The 21,568-nt window shown below is 38.6% G+C and overlaps 1 protein-coding gene across 3 annotated transcripts in view; it reads right to left on the bottom strand.

Annotated features, from left to right (window-relative positions):
* The window catches only part of CAB39L (calcium binding protein 39 like), a 149,373-nt gene that overhangs the window by 8,803 nt on the left and 119,002 nt on the right, over window positions 1–21,568 (bottom strand). For all 3 annotated transcript variants that reach the window (XM_019650867.1, XM_019650869.1, XM_019650868.1), the window contains 4 exons: window positions 20,679–20,847; window positions 13,764–13,823; window positions 10,646–10,711; window positions 2,532–2,675 (listed from right to left, as the gene is read on the bottom strand). In XM_019650867.1, the coding sequence (XP_019506412.1) occupies window positions 2,532–2,675; window positions 10,646–10,711; window positions 13,764–13,823; window positions 20,679–20,847 (439 nt within the window). The remainder of the gene's footprint in view (window positions 1–2,531; window positions 2,676–10,645; window positions 10,712–13,763; window positions 13,824–20,678; window positions 20,848–21,568) is intronic.

Genomic DNA, 21,568 nt, shown 5'->3' with positions numbered 1-21,568 from the left:
GGACACTTCCTGATACCATTCTCTCCCGAGGTGACTGCTGTCCTGAATTTGGTATTTATCATTCCCATGCAGGTTTTTAGACTATAACTATATATATATGAATCTACACCTAGTATTTTTGCAGGGTTTCAAACTTTAAATAAATATCAGTTTTAATGTTTGTTTATCCCACTCAATGTTTCTGAGATTTATCTGCAGTGGTTCATATAACTCTATTAATTTTAACCCATTAATATATGCAATTGTATGACTATATCCCAATTTTTATTTCCCTTGTTTTCTTATGATGCCCATTTGTGTTTTTTTCTCATTTTATTCCATTCTAAATAATGTTGCAATAAACATTTTTGTGCATGATTCCTTATGCACGTGTGTAAGAGTGTCTCTAAGAAATTACCTAGAATGGAATTTCAGAGTTGAAAGGTATGCACACTTTCAATTCTTTATTTTGCTAAATTGTTTTCCAAAGTGGTTGTGTCAATTTACAGTGGATGAGAGTCCCCACAGCCCTCCAATCTCACCAGAATTTGATATTGTCGGGCTTAAACACTTTTGCCAATATGAAGAATGTGAAGTGATATTTTAGCTCATTGATATTTTAGTGACCATTTTCATGATTACTAGTAAGATGAACATCTTCACCTGTTTATTGGCCAGTCAGGTTTCCTCATCTGTAAATTACTATTAATAACTTGTATCCTTTGCCCATTTTCCACTGAATTGTTTGTCTGTTTTTTGATGATTTGTAAGTTATATGTGTCACATTCGATCCCGTCTTTTCACTTTGTTTATGATGTCTTTTTCGAGCAGAAGTTTTAAAATTTAAAGGGGTTCAAATTTATTCATATTTTCATTATGTTTTGAAAGAATTCCTTTTTTCTTAAAGGAATTCTTCCCCCTCCAACATCATAAAGACAATCTCTTTTTTTCATTTCTAAAAGTTAAAAAATTTTGCTTTTCAAGTGTAGAACTTTATCTAGAATTTATTTCCGAGCATAGTGGAAAATAGGGTTTTCTGTATGGATAATCCTCTAACTTAGAACCATTTATTAAATAGTTAACCCTTTCTTCACTGATATATAATCCCTCCACTATCAAATATCAAGTTTCATATTTGCAAAGGTTTATTTCTGGCCCTTTACTCTGTTTTGTTGTTCTATTTATCTATCTCTGTGCCAATACAATAGTGCCTACATTTATTACAAATCCATAATAAGTTTTAACATCTGGGAGGGAGGATTCCCCTGCCTGTATTTCTTCAAAATTGCCATAGATAATTCTAGGCCATTGCTCTGCCAAACAAATCTTAGAATCAGCTTGTCAAATTCCAGGAAAAGTCCTGCTGGGATTTTGAATGTAATTGAATGGGATTTATAAATTAATTTGGGATTTGAATTGCTCTAGTGGCTTTTTGAACAATAAAGAACTGGTGGCTAAAAGGTGGACTAAAATTTTTTTTACCTCTCAAAGCAACAGTTACATACCTTATAAACTGCCATGTCTCTCTCCATGTATACACTTATACATTCAATTACTAAATGTGCATTATAAAGACAAAAAAAAAAAGCCTGGAACCCTCTGAACCCTTAATTCTACTTTAGATATTTATCTCAAGAAAATAATCCCAAACCTGTAAGAAATTAGCTGGATACATAAAACGCTCATTGCAACATTACTCAAAGTAGGAAAAAATGGAAATAACCTAAATATAAATGACACAGAAATATTTAAGTAAATGAGAGTAAATATACCCAATGATAAACTATGATGCCAATAAAACTGCTGGCTCTAAAAATTACAATAATAACAACGAATGAGTGTTCAGTTACGGTACAGCATTAAGCAATACAATCAGGATATCAATTTTATATAAAATGTGAACACAGCTGTAGAAAAAAAACTTCAAATATGTGCACAGGAAAATAAAATTTACCAAAATCTTTACAGTAGTTTAGGAGTATAGGGTTACAGATTAGACTTCTCCCACCTCCCCTACCTAAAAAAAAAAATCTATTCTCTAAAGCTTCTAGGAGGCAATATTACTCTCCTATCAAAAAAAAAATATTAGAAAGAAAAAGCAGGTATTATAGGGGCTAGTTTTCTTTCACAGCATGTACAAAAATATTTCTGTATAGGTAACAACAGTGAGTAGGATCTAAGTGTTTTCTTCAGTTCTTCATTTAAGGTTCAAAGAAACAGGCCAGAAAGCAAAGCATTCAAATTTTGACACTCAGGGTTTGGGTTCTAGCTCAATCACTGATTATTTTAGTAACTTTTGGGAAACAGTATCCATTTACTTTCTCAGTGGAAAAAAAATGAAAATATTTAGAGATATGGATTAGCTAGCAAGCCCTTTCGAAACAAATGGGCATTCATTAAAAAAAACTCTAAAATTTCATCTAAGTCATGCAAAACAAAAAGACTGCCTATTGAATTTTCTTCTCAAATATAAAGGAGAGTAAAAAGTAGGGAATTTGCCATCTGACACTAGAAAACACACGCCCACTTTATTTCTGGAGCTTACACGTTACCTTAAAGACATGAAAGGCTTCAAACTGAATGTTGGGACTTTTATCTCGAAGGAGGTTCATCATCAGTTTGAGGTTCTCTGGCTTGCTGATGTACTTCGTCATAATGGCAAAGTTATGTCGGTCCAGGATCAGTTCCCCCAGCAGCTATAAAAAAAACCAACAAAAATCAAAGCTATACTCTGTCTGAGAGCCATCTTGTTCTCACTGAAAAACAAAATATAAATGTGAGTTAGGATTGGTGACATGAAAAAAAATTGAGAGTCCTTAACTGTATCTTAAGCATGAAAGCAGTAGCTATTATTATTTTAAGCTTTACACACAGTTTACTAACATCCATGCTTAATGCATTTCTGAATCATTTTATTTTGCAGCTTAAAAACGCTTTCTCTGTTGCTTTCATCAAGAGCTAGCCAGAAATGAATTTATTATTTTCATCATTTACTTTACTTGCTTCCCAACAATGCATTGCTCCTTAGGTAGTTGAGATAGGATAAGAATGACAAAATTGTCTCTATAATTATATTTCCCTTACCTAAATAAATGTACTCTAGTAGTTTACTGATTAAAAAAAAAAAAGGTGATGTTAAGTGACTCTTACCTTTTCCCTAACTTTTATTACAAAAACTGATATATAACCAGAAAAACAAAATCACTGACCCCCAAATCCATATGAAGTTTAACATGTTCAGCGAGTTTTTATAAAAAAGTAAAGCGAAATATTTTCTGGTGACAAATTAATAATAGTTCCCCAAATGCAGCATTACTCCATGTTATGAACTGAATGTTTATGTCCCGCAAAATCTGTATGTTGAAATCCTAACCCCCAGTGTGATGGTATTAGGAGGTGGGGTTTGGGGGAGGTTATGAAGTGAGGGTGGAGCCCCCATGAATGGGATTGGTGCTCTTATAAAAGACCACAGAGAACTCTCTCACTGCTGGCACATTGATCTTGGACTTTCCAGTCTCCAAAACTAAGAGAAATAAATATTTGTTGTTTAAGCCACTCAGTATGTGGTATTTTTGTTATATCAGAACAGACTAAGACACTTCAACACAAGATAAAACTACTAAAAGTGAGAATGGTTGAAGACCCTCGAGCAGCACAGCTGAATGTACTGTGTGGCTCTATCTCGTAAACTTCTATTCTCACTGTAGTGGTAGCAATTCCTAAAGCTTCAGCAACCAGGTGGCTGAAATGTACCCTTAACATAATTTTACATGTGATATACTTATTTTTCAGTTCTCCTATTTATTGAAAATTTTCTGGATGCCTCAGGACAGTAACACATTGCACAGATGGTTACAGAAATTCTGCATGGGATGACAAAGTGCATGAAACTGAGGTCTAGCTGCCTATCACAAGAGTCTAGCAACAGAACCCCGAGTGTGTGTGTGTGTGTGTGTGTGTGTGTGTGTGTGTGTGTGTGTTTAGGGCTGCCAGTAAACAACAACCTTGCCTGTGATGCATCTTTTGTCTATTTAACAAATAAGAGTACACACTTTAAAGGTATTTTAGTGAACAAAAATAATGTTTGTTAAACATAAAACAATGACGACCACGGTTGGATATTAGCTGGTCACCAGTTAGTCTCACACATATGGAATACAATCATGTAAACTGTTGCTCTTCATCTTTATCTCCCTGCAGCACCTAAAGCTAACTGAACACCCTTCTGTTAGCTTTAGGAAAACTGAACAGTTTTCCAAGCTGTGTATTTGAATCTTTTATCTCCCAACAGTCTCATCTCTGCCCATGGCTTCAAATATAACATCTGGGAAGGTGTCTCTCAAATCTACATTTCTAGTCTCAACTTCTTTCCTAAACTCCATACCCACATTTCTAACTGCCCACCACGCCGCCTGAGTTGAACACTTTACTAGCTTATTACATGCAAAGTCTCTAAAACCAGTTCCCCCTTTTCTCTTTGTTCATGACAGGACAGTCTGCCAGTCCCTTAGACAGACAGTTGCAGTCTTCCTCAGCTCCTTTCTTTCCCTTGATCCTCACATCAATTCCACATTTCAGATCTGCCAATTTTCTGTTTTTAAAGGTCTCAGACATCTTTCACTCCATTTTTACCACCAGTACTCTCATCAAAACCCTCACTGCTTTTCATCTGGATGTCGGCAACAGCGCACAAGTGGTCTCCTCGGTGGTCTTCACCCAGCCCAATCCATTCTTCACATCAGGTCAAATGAATCTTCCTGAAGTTCAGCCCTCTTCATGTTACTAATTCCACTTATAAAGGGAATGAATAAGCACACAAACGAGTAAGTTCCTGTGGCTGGCACTCAAAGCACTCTGTGATGGAGTCGTTCCTACTGCTTCCTTTCCTCGGCGCCCTCCCTCAGTCTTCCACATTCTCTGGGCTCTGTGGCTTTATTCCCTTGCTCCAATCGTGTCCCCCACCCCCAGCTTTATTTAGATATAATTGACAAAACTGTATATACTTGAAGTGTACATCATGATGATTTGATATGTGATACATTGTGAAATATTTACCACCATCATGTTAATGAACACATCCATCACCTCACAGTTACCCACTCTTTTTTTTTTTTCTTTTTGGGTCTGTGGTGAGAAGGCTTAAGATCTACTCTCAGCATCTTTCGAGTTCACAATAAAGTATTATATAGTCACTATGCTGTACATTAGATCCTCCAAACTTGATTCATCTTATAGTTGAAAGTTTGTACCCACTGACCAATGTCTCCCCATTTCCCTATGGTAACCACCAGTCTACCTTCTGTTTCTATGAGTTGGCTGTTCTCCAGAGCTGAACCTATGGCCTCTGTGCTCTTTGTTTCCTCCCAGCTGTGCCCACGTTGCTTGCAGTACAGAGTTACCAGTAAGCCTTTTTAGAATGCGAGCTCCACAGGCCGTGTGTCAAATCTTGTTTGTGTTTATACCCTTTACAGCCTAACTTTGCGATGTGTGTGGATACTGCTGATAATAAAGTCCTACCAACATGGAATCCCCTCCAAAAAATGTTGAAAGAAAGTAGTTTTATTACTGAATAAGCATATCCAAAGCACAACACTGTAGGTAATCTACAAAAAAGACATTACAAAGACATGAACTTCCACCATATTAGACAGCCAAGGAACTACAATCCATTATATACACATACCTTTAAGACAAAAGGTAACCTGTGCCCTGTAAGGGGACCTGGCAGGCCATTTGCTGTGGACCCTTTCACAGTTCACCCTAAATTCGCCTGGCCATTGAGGTAGCCCTTTGTTTTAACTAACTGCCTTTATCCAACTACTAGAGGATAATAAAACTTCTTATCTCTCTCATAAGCAAATGGTTACAGTTTGGAGAGAAGCACCAAGGTTAAACTCCCCTGGTGACAGGGAGATAGGTGTGCTACCTTCCCAGATGTTTACATTTCAGTGGGATGGCTCCCAGACTCTCTCAAAAAACAAACAAATAAAGAAACACTTCTGAGGTGTAAAGCTGATAAGGGGCTGCTAAAAAAATATATCTATATATAGTTATAAAAATATATATGTATGAGTATATAAGATATATACCCACTTAATATATATATATATTTTTAATAAGGTTATTTATATCTATATAGATACAGCTTCTATATAGATATATATCTAAATATATAGATATATGAAAATACATAAAATCAAATACAATGTATTCCCTATATTATAAATACATATATATCATATACACATACACATATCCAAAGTCCTTTCAGCAACAAAGAAATTCCATTAAAAAAATTTACGCTTGGGCTGGCCAAGTTGGTTAAGAGCTCAGTTGGTTAAGAGCTCACTCAAGAGTGCGAGCTCTGAGCAACAGGGTCGCTGGTTCGATTCCCACATGGCCCTGAGCTGAGCTGAGCTGCCACTGAGCTGCCAACAGGTGGCAGGATGGCTCAGCTAAAAAAACAAAAAAAAATGTACGCTTATAATTTGCACACACACAGACAACAGACATTTGCTGACATGACATTTATGAGTTAAATTCAGATTGTCACTTCAATTTTTATTACATGGGGATGTCTACATATAAATTCTATCCAACCCATATTTTGTTAATATAATTTCACTACTTTTCTGAAATAATCAATTATGTTAAATCATTTGGCCAACAACACTGAATGCTTAGGTATTAAATGTTAATCTATTTTCATTAATACTGACAATAACAAAATGATGCATTTCATTATAATGCAAGGCATTCTAAAACAATACTATACTAAATGGAAAAAACTGATTTTTACTTCTTTCCATTTTATTTATAGGCTTCATACTACACAGTAAAACTATGCACAGCAAGTAGGAATAATAAGTTTTTTAAAAACTTAGGGTTTTAATGAAACTGACCAGAGTCCACCCCACCCAAAAAAAAAATTCCACCAAGTTTCTTTTAAATTATAATCTTTCTTGCTAGTAATTCAATGTCAGACCTCTGAAGAAGATAAGAAATTCTTAAGCTCTGTCATATGAGGGAAAGGAATTTTTCTGTTAAATATTTTTTACTGACTCTAGCAATCTTCGCATCCCAAAATAGCTCAGGAGAATTTAGAATATGATTTTAAAAAGGCAGAAGGTAGCAGCTACTTTGGAATCAGAAAACAGCCTGGTGTGAGGAACCGAAGCGCCTCCACCTTCAAGCGGACCCTCCACGGTGACTGACGTCTGGGAGCCCGGCCCTTCCGCCTCGCAGGACTCAGGTAATTCTCTCCCCAGGCGGGGCCAGGCGCCCAGGCCCTCATGTTTGCCTCGCCTCGCCAGGGCACCAGAGCCTCCGGGCACCTGACGTCTTTGATCTTCCACACATTCTCCCTGCTTTTACTATAAAACAGAGTGGGGCAGGGATGTGGGGGGATCCATTTGTCTCGCTGCCGCCAGAGATCGCTTTGGGCAAGTAAGTTCCCTGCATAACCGATCGGGCAGTATTCTGTGGCCTATTGGTCCCTTGGGCATTGGGCGCTAGTTTGTATACACTGCCCTTTCACAAAACACCTATTTTAGGACAGTTTATTTATTTACAGAATACTGTAAGTAAATATGCTGTTGTAATAATTTAATCTCTCGTTTCCTAAAATTATGAAACATCTAGTATAAAATATTACAGAATCCTGAGTTATAAACAAGGTGATGTTAAAACAGAACATACTGCTACCACAGATCTAACTTCCTAAAGGAAGAACCAACAGAACACTAGCAGAGCTCTTCAAAACAATGCTTTTCTATTGAAGAAAAGAATAAACAATATTTAATGAGCTCTGTCCTTGAATAGAGTGACACAAGACCCTTCCAGCAATGTTTCTGTCTATAAGCTAGCATTCAAAGAAGCCACTCTTCAGTAACCATTTTAACAATTTCTGCATTCTCAGATATACTTTGTTTGCCTTTTACTAGTTTTTTTTCACTGTCCAGCCAGTGCTGGGTTTTACCATATTGTAAATCAAATATGTGCGAGACACTCAACTGTAAAGGATTTCAGGCAGGGATAGCAACCAATGTAGGATGTCTGGGTGGATTAATAAAGAAGAAGAAAGGGGGCTGGCCGAGTGGCTCAGCTGGTTAAGAGTTGACTTAAGAGCGCGAGCTCTGAGCAGCAGGGCTTCCAGTTTGATTCCCACATGGGCCAGTGACGCTGCGCCCAAGCTGAGCTGTTACTGAGCTGCCAACAGGTGGCAGGATGGCTCAGCTGGTGTAACAACAAGATTGCCTGTCCCATGGTGGGCTACTCCCGCCCGCTACTACTAAGATTGAACTTGGCACCTTGACCTAAGCTGCCGCCCGGATGGCTCAGTGGATACGGCGTGCGCTCTTAAAAACAAGGCTGCCGGGTTCAACTCTCACATGGGATGGTGGCTACACCCACCCGTAACTAAGACTGAACACAACAGATGGCGACTGGCGCCCTCCACAACGAAGATTGAAGAACAACAACTTGGCTGGTCTGCTTCCCCAATTCCTCAACATTGTTCCCCTCCCCCAATTCCCCAATAAAATTTTTTAAAAAAAGAGAAAGGGCCTTATGAATGAGCTGAGGCATCTGAAAATAAGTAGGAAACATAATCCGTTTGCAAAGGGAGTTGAGAGGAGAGTTGCGATACCAGATACAAACTCAGTTGCTCCTTGCCGGGCGTCACTGGGAACAGGGGTCTCTAGCTGGAAAGCCACGTGAACAGGGAGGCTGAGTAGTAGGGAGCCAGGTGCCAGCAAACAGCTCTTTGAAGTCTTCTCACTTCCCTCTGCTACCCACCCAATTCGTACGATATACTGTACCAATCACACATCCACTGGACCAACAGGCTTCTATTTTTAAATGCAAATGCATCCCGGTAGGAATAATTCTAATTCATACACTAGTCCCAACTATTTATTTACAGTTGTTTAACACCTTCCAGAGACAGAACTCTGGGGATGTTGAGGAATATTTATTTATAATTTTTTAAAAATTTTATTTAACAAACATATCGATTTCTTATGAGCTAGGCTCTGGTCTGACCACTTTACAAATATTAATGAGGAAACAGAACAAGGTGGGTCTGAAGTCACCTTGACAAGAAAACAAGACAATGGGCACATGGGTAGGCAGGGATGATAGGACAGTAAGAAATAAAATGCAGGAAGAAGAGCCAGAAGGGAGACGTCTGAATAAAAACTGTCAGCTTTATAACTTGGCCTAAGGCCCTACACATCTAGAGTCAGTTGATCACAGAAAACCTGGTCCCAAGTTCTTGTCACTGCTGAAAATGGTACAAGGATAAATTCTAAAGTGCACGATGCTTATCGTTTTTGATCCCAGTTTAATTGTCACCTTAGTTTGTAACAGTGGCTCTACTTTGGTTCAGTATCTGACATTCCCACTGAAAAGAGGGGGGAGGTGGAAAACTCACGAGCAATTTCCTCTATTCTAGCACTTCACAGCACGGTCAGCTCTGTTGACTGTCTCAATTTTCATTCCTTCCCAGGGCAACTATCTCTTATAATATAGATAAGCCCTGTTTCGGCTGCCCTTGAGGAGCCCTTTGCAAATAAGAAGTTCCATTCTTTAGATGCATGGCTATGGCCCTTATCTTCAGCTGCTTTGAACAAGCTTTCTGGACCTGGGCGAGCTCAGGCATTGATAGCCCTGCCTTTGCCTGGAGCGCGGTCTCATCACTCCGAGCTCCAGCAAGGAGAGCAGCGTAAGCATCTGTGGTATTTTTTCCTACATGGATCACCTTGTAAGGGTTTCCACACAAAGGGAAACTCAATAAAGGGTGCTGAATGACTGGCTGAAAATAGTACCCTGATCTCTTCATCAAAGGGTAAAGCTGGAGCAGTGAGGGCACAAATATAGGGAAAGCGGGTCATGGCCAGTGCAAAATCATGGGTAAAGTGAATTTACAAAAATGTGGTACAAATAGATTTAATTTATTGCGTTAGCTTAAAATTGTATCCAATATTTAGAAACAAATGCATTGTTCTATGAATGTCATCACTGCAACATGTAAAAATACGATGAGTGATATTTAATAAGCTCAAACATCATACAAATTGCTTGACAAAAACCAGCCAATTACATCATTACCTGCCGAAAACATTCTTTTGTATATCTGAGTAGGGTCTGAAGGGTAGAGATGCAGCTCTAGCCAACGTCCCACTCCCCCATAAGCTGTCCCTCCCACTCCTCCATAAGCTGGACAAATGGCTGCTTCCAGGCACCTTTGCACTGAGGGAAGGGAGGCCCCTCACAGACAGATGCACCCTTTCCCTGCAGGGCTCCCAGTCTCATGAGAGTGGCATTTCCACAAGCGTTTCATGGGAGATATAATCTCAAACTGCCAATGCCCTTTGGTTACACACGAACACACACACACACACACACACACACACACACACACGACAACCCCATTTCTGTGTACTTATCATGTACTTAATATTTACACTGTTATTTCTAAAAATATTTGAGGCAGGACACTTACATTGTTCTGCTACAAAGTATAGTAACATAAAACATTTTTCAAGTTACAAAGAAAAGGATACTTAACATTTTCTGTATTTACTTGTTTACTAACAGACCAATCCTTTATTAACAAGATATCAATTTACGGAGGAGACTTTAACGTACAGGAATTTGATATTACCTTTAAAGATTGTCTCTTAGTCACATAATTCTCAGACTGAAGCAATTTCTCATAGTCTTCAAAAATCTAATAAAAAGAAAACAAACATCAGACCGTAAAACCAGCAGTGATTTCTCTGCATCAGGTTTGCTTGCTCTCTTGCTTGGGAAGGCACCCCCGCCCCTCGCGCCCAGCGTGGCCCAGCTGCTGTGCGGGGCGTCCCCTCTGTGTGCTTAGCCCTTGGCTGAGCCACTGTCCCTGGGAGCCTTCCCTTTTCACCATCGTCCTTCCTACAGACACTGGGGGAGGTCACGTGACAGAAGAGACCTGCTTCTCTACTATATTTTAGTCTGCAAATTAGAAATAGAGTAGACAAATGGAGTAATTGAGTACTCACACTAAATCATTTTGAATAAAACATCTATTGAATTGTGCAACAACTCATTTTATGCCATTGTATAGAAATCTCTTTATGTAGCCTGGCTGGTGGCTATTCAGCTATGAATAATTTGAGAAAAGATGAAGTACATTTCACCTGGCAACTGATAAAGAATCAAACTGTCAAATTCACAGCATGAACAGGTAGAGGAATAGGGCGACTTTTGCCACATGCCAGCCATATGAACCCCAGCTGGCCCCTCTGGAGCACTTCTACTCTCCCCAGAAGCTGGGGGCCACTGGTGCTTGGGGACCCTATTTCCTAATGTGTCATCAGTCATCACTAAGGTCCTTTAGTACAACTCAGAGTGCCAGCAGCTGGGGAAGCTCGGCGTCCACCTGCCACCACGCGTGGACACACTCAGAGATCAGTAAGGTGGAAGGAGAAGACCCAGCAGAGAACCAAAAGCTAGACTGTTCAGGGGCTGAGGAGGGTGGAAAACAGCCCTGGTCTCTAAAGGACCAAGTGCAAGGTCTGTGTGCCCGTGTGTGACGAGGCCAAGCTGTGCATACGGATGATAATTACCAATAAAGAACTGAGACTGAAAAGTGAAAACAGAAACGTGTAGCTCCCATTAAAGTCCAGTGACTATGCTCTTTTCAATGAAGGACTTACTATTTATTCTAATTGCCATGAAATACAAGGAGGATTTTGTAGGTCATTAAATTTATCAGACAAATTTTGCGGTAAGTTTTAATTGTAACTATAAAATGCAAATACATGTATAAGATATGATTTGACTTCCCCAGCTGCCAGTTTCATTATTTTAGGGTCATATATCATGTGCTCCAGTTTCATGGTTTATTACTAAATATGAAACTCAAGAAGTATGAGATGTTTCAGGGAGTATGAGTTCTCAGAGCTAGTGGTCAGGTCAGGGCAGCTGGCTCAGTGTCTGTGAAACCACTAAATCACACAAGCAGTGACAACAGATACAAAGACAAATTTAGATAAATAAGGGATCAAAGAGAATGCGTGTATGGTCTCTCAAATTGCTGTGTGTTATCCTGACTTCAAAGCATTATTGCACAATAAATTTACCTCACTCAGTCTATAGAAAAGATTAGTGGATGATACTACAGGTTTTGTCAAAAGCTATCTTAGTCTTCTTTTATTTTCACTTATTATACATGTAACATCTAATGAGTCTTTAACAGTCCATCTAGCATCTACAGTTACTGAACAACCAAGCTATAATAACGGTTCATTTCCTAGATTCAAAAATATTCCATTTTCTTTTAATCTTGAAACTTTTGGACGCCTCTCTGGCAATTAGAATTATTCTTCCTTCATGTTTTACACTTAGATCAAAGTACTCCAAGAGATCTGATGAATAGTTTCTTGATAATTTTAGGATATGAAAATCACTTTGATTTTCATGATTATATTGCTAATTCTTAATCTTAAAAGGGGACTAGCAAACAATTTATGAATAAAACAGACATAGTTTAATTTCTGTGATTTGGGTGTGTGAAGATACAGAATACTGTTAGGTAGGATTCCATCTGTTTCTTTTTATCTTTTTGGTGGCTAACTAGAAATGTTTAAATTACAGAGTGGCTTGCATTATATTTCAACCAAACAGCACTGGTCTAGAGCATCTGAACCAACAATTGAACAAATCCTGTAAAGTTTTGCTTGCAGTTTTGTGCTATGTTTTACTTGAATCATGCTGTTTCTACTGCTTATACGTTTATCAAAAGCATAGCTGCTCTTGGATGGATCTGTTCGTTCAATATTCATTGAATACAACCAAATGTATGGCATTGAGTTAGGTATTAGGGATACAAGCAATAATGAGAAAAATTAATATGCAGAGCTTACCATGGTACTATCCTAAAAACTTTAAATCTTGTCAAATTCCTACCATAACCCTATGAGGTAGGTATTAATATCTTTATTTTGCAGTGGTATAGTAACTTACCCAGGGTCACACAATTACTAAGAGGCAGAGCTGGTCTTGAAGCCAAGCAAGCAGACTCTAAAGTCTGTACTGTACTCTGAACCCGTGTTCAACAGATGAACTTCCTGCCTCTCAGGGAGCTCAGGCACCAGCCAGGAAGATGCAGACACACCATGTAACACAATGTGCAAAATGAGAGAGAAAGGGGTGAGGGAGGGAGTGTGTGTGTGTGTGTGTGTGTGTGTGTGTGTGTGTGTGTGTGTGAGAGAGAGAGAGAGAGAGAGAGAGAGAGAGAGAGAGAAGGGGTGCGATTAGGGAAATCTTCCTAGAAGACTCACATTTCAGCAGAATCTCAGAAGGATGAACTGGATTCACCATTAGAGAAGGCAGAAATATTATTTTGGTATTTTTGCTAGAAAGTAAAATTAATTATCGACCAGGTAAAATGACTTATTTTAGTAAGGGTGGGGTGTTCTTCTATTTGGAAAAGCTACCTACTGCCTCTCAAGGACAACATGGATGCTCTGAAGACCAAAGTGAGCGGGTGCTCGTTGTTTCTTGGCGCTCCAGAGCACAACAACAGGAAGAGCTGTGAAAAACGAGAAAACCCTATCTCCTGCCAACCTCCATTTTCCACCAAGTTTCCTGATGAATTGGCTTTCAGGTAGTGGACAAACTGGGTGTATGACTGGTTTCTATTGTGGGTCATAAATGGGAGTGAGTGCTCACAGATCTAAGAGGGAGGGAGGAAGAGAAAGAGACAATGAGGTAAAGACTTAAAAATAACTTCTACTTACAGTGTCATAATTTTGTTCTAAGAAGTCTGCTACCAGCACTTTATGCCTGGTTAGTAAATCCTAGAGAAAGAACAGTCAAGTGAAACAATATTATTATAGCTAATAAATTTTACAAATTTGTCTTTTCCTTCTAAGATTTAATGTCTATTAATTTGAAACATAGAAAAGTTTCAGAAGAAAATTTTTGTTTACATCACAAAATTATTTCCATTCTTAGCTTAAGATGTGAAATATAAGTTTGTTTCATGTTCAAAACAAGTGTTTGTTTTAAATTCATATCATTGTTAGATTGCAGAAATAACTTAATTACTGAAACAAATGGCATTTTAGAGATGAGTTTATGGTATATTTTCTCAAACCATAACTCTACATTGTGCATATGATATAATATTCAAATAAAGTTTATGATGATCTTTAAAAATGTCACTAATAACTAATCATGTTTTAAAAAAAAGAATTCTGAATGAACTAAAACCATATCTCACGAGTTAACAGATTTTCAAGGATCTTAACCTTTAGTTGTTGTTTTTTTCTTAACCACTTTTAAAACAGGGGCCTAGGAGACTGGGAAGCACAGGAATGACATTTAACAGGGCCATCTCGGTATTGTCCTGCTCCGGGGTTAATGAGCTGTGAGGTGTTGTGCAGTTACTAAGTAGCACAATGCACCCTTTCAAAGTCAAAGACAAGCAGCCTGATCTTATTACAGACATAACTCTCAGAAAACTGGACGAAGGCATAAAGGAACGTTTGACTTTCTTCAAATCACACCTAAATCATATCCTTAATTCACCTTAATGTTGAAAGAAAACAAGCCTTACCTAATCCCTTTTAAATGCTTAGAGACTAAGTACCCTGTCTAGGTATTATGCAGAATTTAATTAAAAGCATTACAAGAATTTTAAAGTTTTCCAGAATAAATCCTTATATGTTAATACACATTTAATTAAAACTTCCTAAAAGCATATAGAAGACATACACATAACCTCAGAGAGAAAAAGAAAGCAGCAACAATGGTAAAACCTACCTATTTCTATTTTAATAAAAAATAAAATATGTAAAGCATTTTACACTATAATTATGAAGTTCAGAAACAATGAGACTGGCTATTAATTTCATTTCATATTATTATCACCACAACTTGATTGGCCATTGGGGTCGATCAGTGGAAATGTGGAACGTTTTCCCAGTAGAACAGTCAGTACCGTCCTGGAACTGGAATTTTAAAATGGAAAAACCCTCTACAGGGGTTCATTTCTCGCCTGTCTGAAGTCAAAATTCAAACTATTCCTCTATCAGGGGCTCCCTGAGAGAGTAAGGTAGCTCCACAGCATTCTATGGGGTCCCTAATCTTTTTCTAGGTGGATATTTGGGATACCTAGTTTTCAGACACCCCCTTCTCTAAGCTCCTTACCAGTTATCAGTGATTTTCTGAGCGGCCCCAGGTTGGAAAGAGGCTGTCTCCCGGGGCTACGGCAGACACCGTGAATTGCTGCCCCTGTGAGAGTTCTCCACCTGCTACCAGTCCTCAGCCTAAAAGTGAGGCCCATGCTCCCCCTCTGCAATTACAAGAGGTGCTCAAATTGGTTACCATCAGTGTCCAGACACTTCTGATTATGGCGAACTACTGCTTGAGTAATGTTGACCAAAGTATCCACTTGTATAATTTCTTTTGGTACCCCAGTACAAATGCAGCATTTATTATAGAGCATATAACTGAGTGGGAAAAAACTAGTTAGAATTTTACCCAAAAAGGACAAAGCAGAAAATTGCAAAGAAAAATACAGTTCAAAAAAAATTTTTTTAATTGGGGAATTAAGGGAGAGGAACAGTGTTGGGAAATTGGGGAGGGGGACCAGCCAGTTGCTGTTCTTCAATCTTAGTTGTGAAAGGTGCCAGTAGCCATCTGGCTGCCAGTCGACAGCTCGTAGCCTCTAACCTCAAGGTGCTGTTTTATAATCTTAGTTGTGGGTGGGCGTAGCCACCATCCCATGCAGGAGTCGAACCAGAGCCTTGTTGTTAAGAGCACATGTTCTATCCACTGAGCCATTGGGGCGGCAGCTCAGCTCAAGGTGCCGAGTTCAGTCTTACTTGTGGGTGGGCGTAACCCACCATCAAACAGGCAGTCTTGTTAGGAGCACATGCTCTCACCAGCTGAGCCATCCTGCCACCTGTTGACAGCTCAGCAGGCGCAGCTCGGGCACAGCGTCACTGGCCCATGTGGGAGTTGAACCGGCAGCCCTGTTGCTCAGAGCTCACGCTCTTAAGCTAATTCTTAACCAACTGAGCCATTTGGCCAGCGCTAAAGTTCAAATTTTAAAGAATTTAAAATTTAAAAAATTATTTGAAATAGTATATACTCTTTCATCCCCCCTCCTAACAATTCTGTTTTGCAGGACTAAATTTTGCATAGTCTAAGTATTATTCTTTTAAAAATCTGATATTGATATTTTAGTGAATTCTGCACAGCTGGGGAGAAACCGGGGTGGAGCGTACCAAGTACTTTACACACGCTACTTCTAATCTCCACGACAACTCCACAAAGCAGGAATTATTCTCTTCATCTCACAGATGAGGAAAATGAAACTCAAAGGTTAACTAACTTGCAAGGACACACAGCTGGTCAGGTGGGAGAGAGATGGGGTTGAAACCACATATGTGTTGATTCTTGGAGGGGGGATGAAAGAAATTGTGGTTGTGAGGAATCTCTTTTGGGCAAGGACGTCTGTAGACAATGCCATGACAAACACATAAATTAACAACATTGAAACATTAATGACTAAGCTGGGCAACAGTCATCTTTAAGTTTAAAACAAAAAAGGTTCATTTAAGAGGTTAAAAACAAAAGCCAAAACCAATATAAAAACCAAAACCAAACCCAAAGAACAAACAAAGCCCCTTGAAACCAGCTACTTTTAACAAATAGTGACTTAAGGTCATCATTATATTACTATATTAACCACAGCATTTTGAAAAAATACAGAAAACTGGCATTTCCAATATTGTTAGCATATTCGAAAACCTTTTTGGTTATTTAGATTTTTCAAGGACTTAAGCTCAATGGAAAATATGCTGAAATACAAACCAAAACATTAGAATTTATTTTTGTGATTCACTATGGTGCTAAAAATTAAACTGGGCTGAACATATGATAGCAAGACATTATCAAGTATAGTCTATTCTATCTAATGTTGAAAAAATCTTTGGGGAAATTTTCAAAAACGCACATTAATCTGTAGTTGCTTTTCCCTCCATTAAAATTTGTTCTATGTTTCTAATTATTTGTGAAGTCTTACTTATGTCTTTTTTTTTTTTAAGGAACTAACTTGTTTCCATGACAGCAAAGAGTCATCAAGTAGAAAAGTGGGGAAAATGGATCTACAGTATCTATTAGTAGAAGACATCTCCTTAGTAGTTTAGGCACAGACATTTTGCTAGAAAGGGACTCGTCCTTTGTGTTAAATGTCTGATGCACTAAGGTGTTGCTCACCATGGGCTCTAGATATACTCTTTTGGGGGGGTTCATCTGTAGCCACTGCACCATTTTTGTTTTGCCCGGTGAGACTGGGCGGCCTGTGAAATGGAAACGGCTCCTGGGTTTCCATGTCTGCTGCCCTCCCGCCCCTTCTCCTTAGAGTCTGGCCCCAGCCCTTTCCTCCCTTTCTTTTCCTTCCTTCCTCTCCCTCTTTGCTGTTCTTGCTAGTTTTCTTCTTCCTTTCTTTACATCTTTGTTTTCTTCATGCTCCTTAACTCCCCTTCTCTTTCTTTCCCTCCCCTTTCCCACCTATCCCAGACTTCCAGGCATGGGCTCTGCCTCTCCTTGTTTTCTCAGGGAGAATCTAGGGCGCAGGCAGGACTGGCTGGAGACATGTGGAAAACCTGAGCAGGCTGGTGGCCGTCCTCCCTTCAAAACCAAACTCTAGATTGGTTAATATTTTATTTCAGACTTGGCTCAAGTGTTAAGGGACAATGGCACCACAGCTCGTTTGCTCTACTGTCTCAGGCAATTCAGCTCTGGTCCCCAAATTGCACACTGTCATGAAAACAAAAGTACCACAGTAAGCTGTCATCCTCAAATAGGCGTCTCCCTGACAGTTCATGTCAATTCCATTTTCCACATCTCATGATATTTCTGGAGATATCTTGGTTCCCTTTATAGACTGTGTCGCAGGCAGCTACCCAGCCTTGCCTACTCCTTAGCTAGGCTATTTTCAGGGTCAAGTCCACGCACCAGTGTTCTCTGTTCTCAGTCACAGGAAGCCCCTCTTGCTGCCCAGCCTCCATGTGGACCCCACTACATCCCTTTCCATTCGCTAGGTTGCTTCCTCTCCTGAGGCCCCCTTCCTTCTGCTCCACTCTGATGTCTGCCCTTTCTTCAGTCTTTCTGCTCTGACGCTCTCTCACACCTCCTGCCACATGTGAGCTAATACACCTTTTCATAGATTTAAGGAGCTTTCTCAAAATAGGCTGAGTAAATTCCTAGTCTATAGACTTTCACCTTTCTCTATCTCTGGAGAACTATTAAAAAAAACTATTTATCATCTAGGTGAACTTTTAAATCATTTACATACAGTAATATGATTAAAGTATATATTAATAGTAGTATATGAATGATGTCAATATTGTTGAAATACGTATTTATAGAATATATAAAAAATTAAAAGTCATACATGGATTACAATTAGGTAAAATACTAGGGGTGCCAAAAAATGTATATAAGTGGACACTTTGGTCAATGTTGCTCAAGCAGTAGTTCGCCGTAATCAGAAGTGTCTGGACGCTGATGGTAACCATTTTGAGCACCTCTTGTAATTGCAGAAGTCAAATGTGACTTGCTTTCATCTTTTGTTATCAGTATATATTATTATAATTTTTATACAGTTTTCCTTTCTTAAAATGTGTATACATTTTTTTGGCACCCTCATTTTTTTGGCACCCTCTGTATATTATTTATATCCTAAAAAAAGTAGAAGTAAATTTGGAATTTACTTCTAAATTGTTTTACTTCTAAGTTGTTTTACTTCTAAAACAACTAAATTGCTGAAATCTTTTTTAAAGAAACAAATCTGAATATATACATTTAAATGAGTCATGTCTATTTTATTTTATTTTATTTATTTTATTTTTTAAAGATTTTTATTGGGGAATTGGGGGATGGGAACAGCGCTGAGGAATTGGGGGAAGGGGAACAGACAAGTTGCTGTCCTTTTGTTCTTCAGTCTAGTGTGGAGGACGTTGCTTCACTGGCCCAAGTTGGCACCATCATTGTGCTCTTCCCCGGATGAGGCAGATCTGTCAACGGCTTCTGGATGGCCGCTCATGGTGGCTCTGGCTACACACAGTAGCCCATGGCAACCCACTGCCGCAGGGGCTGCAGCCTATGCCATCACCAGCGACTCACAGCAGCCCAGCTCCAGGTCGAGCTGTTGTTCAGCATCTTAGCTGTAGAGGGCAGTGTCACTGGCCCTCATATGTGGCATCCGAACCGGGGCCCTCTGGCGTCCCAAGCCAGCTCTTAACCAACGTGCCACTCGGCCGGCCCGAGTCATGTCTATTTTATAACAGACTTGAAAACCTATTTTTTTTCAATGATGCTATTATATCATCAGTTAAAATGTTTTTGAAATTCCTTTTCTAAAATGGCCTTCAGAGCCAATTTTGTAGACACTGAAGAAAATCAGTCTCTATTTTATTTATTTATTTTAAAATTTATTTGACTTTATAAACATTTTATTCTTCTATTCTATTCTATTCTATTCTATTCTATTCTATTCTATATTACTAAAACTAAACAAAAACAGTTCTAGCTAATTTGATTGCTCACTTTATCCACTAACCTGGATGTCAAATAGCTGTTTGCTATTTCCAAAACTTTCACCTGCTCTCAAAGGAGGAAGATTTGCCATTATTGAAAAATGAATTTGCCACAGACATTCCAGTTTCAAAATATATTAAACAATGGCAGGATCATAAGAATAAGTACATGGTTTTCTAAAATAGAAACCTTGAAGGGAACATCATTCATTGGATGTATAAGTGCTAGTATTTTAGTTTGCAAAGTAGCTACACTATTTTCTAATATGCTCTCTCAACATCTTTTTGATGGCCAAACTCATAGAAATAGAAAGTAGAAAGTGGTTGCCAGGGGCTGGGGGGAGGGGTGAAAGGGAGAGTTGTTTCATAGAGAACTGGTTATATGTCGATATGAGTATCCCTAACATTACTGAACTATACTCTAAACAATGGTTAAGATGGTAATTTTATGTTATGTGTATTTTACCACTATTAAAATTGTATGTAATTTAAAAATCAAGTTAGATTAAGTTTAACTCATATAACAACAAAGTAGATAAAAAGTTTAAGAATATATGATTATGAAAAAAGCTACAATATAATTTATTAGTATTTTGTTTCACCGTGTGGAAATTTAAAATTACGCTGATGAAATAATGTGATGTCTTGCACATTCAAAGATGTAATTCTCCACCTCTCTCACCACCCAGTTCCTTTCCTGGAGGGAAGCACAGTTATGTTTCCCACATATCCATCCAGAGGTATTCAGTGCATTTGCACCTTAAGTGGAAGTTTATCCCTTTGTTTTTAACATAAATAAAAGCATGCTACACACAGAGTACTACATTTTCCTTTTTTTATTTATATATTGTAATTCATTGTTCATGAGCTTGTGACAAGTATTTTGAGTTGCTTTTCCACAACGTTGATAGACTGGCGTAATAGACTGGATTCTATTTACTGACGCCTCTTATCATCCACATCATACACAGTTGGCTATGCTAATGCCGAAGGAATAGAATTTTCTGCTTTTTAAAATTAAAGTGCCTCTTCAGAGGCCAATTGACTTTAACTAAATGCTGAAACTAAATGACCTAGCTGATTCAGAAAATAAAAATTTACCTTAAAAGTAGCAAAGGCATCTGAAGCAATATCAAATGTTGACAATTCCACGTACTTAAAGAAATCTCTGAACTGGTTAGAAAACAGGATGATTTTGGCAAGTGGTTCATGTCGAATACATTCTCTCAGCATAATTCCACAACGTAAGGCAATCTGTGGGGCTTCATATCTAAAGGATAAACAAGAGATAAATAGAGAATTCTGTTATCCTATTAACAAAATAATATTAATGATGTCAAAAGAATTGTTTCAATACTGTTATTAATGAAAGCATAGATCCCATTTGCCATAGTTCGTTCAAACGCCATTCATTCAATACCCAGTGAATATCTCTGATGTGTCTGGTACTATTCCAGATGCTGGGGATACGACAGTAAGCATGACAAGGACACTGGCTTCCTAGCATGCATCTTTTAGTGAGAGTATGTCTGGTGGGAGAATAGACAGGCTACAAACAATGAAAAGATAATTTCATATTCTGAGAAGTGCTATGAAACCGACAACAGTAAAATAGGTATATTACAGAGTGTGACTGTGTTCTTAGTTTATTTTACTTTAGATTGAGTGGTCAGGGGATGGACAAAGCATTCCAAGCAAAAGGAGCTAACTGTGCAAAGACCCCAAGGCAAGAACCAGGTTGGTGCGTTAGAGAAGAAGTAAGGCCTCTCTAGGTGGAATGCAGGGGGGAGAGCATTGATGGTGTGAAATAAAGCAGGAGTGGACAGGAGGGCAGGTGCCAGATCACGTTACAGCTCTGTAAGCTAAGGTAAGGAGTTAGGTTTGTAAGTGTAGTAGGAAGCCTTTGGAGAGTTCAAAATAAGAAATTAACATGCCCTAATGTACGCTTTCAAAAGATCACTCTGGCTACCTGTCGAGAATCTATTGTAAAA

The sequence above is a fragment of the Hipposideros armiger genome, unplaced genomic scaffold (assembly GCF_001890085.2).
Source record: "Hipposideros armiger isolate ML-2016 unplaced genomic scaffold, ASM189008v1 scaffold_148, whole genome shotgun sequence".
NCBI lineage: Eukaryota > Metazoa > Chordata > Mammalia > Chiroptera > Hipposideridae > Hipposideros > Hipposideros armiger.
Note: the sequence above shows the minus strand (reverse complement) of the source record. Positions and strands in the feature narration are given on the sequence as shown.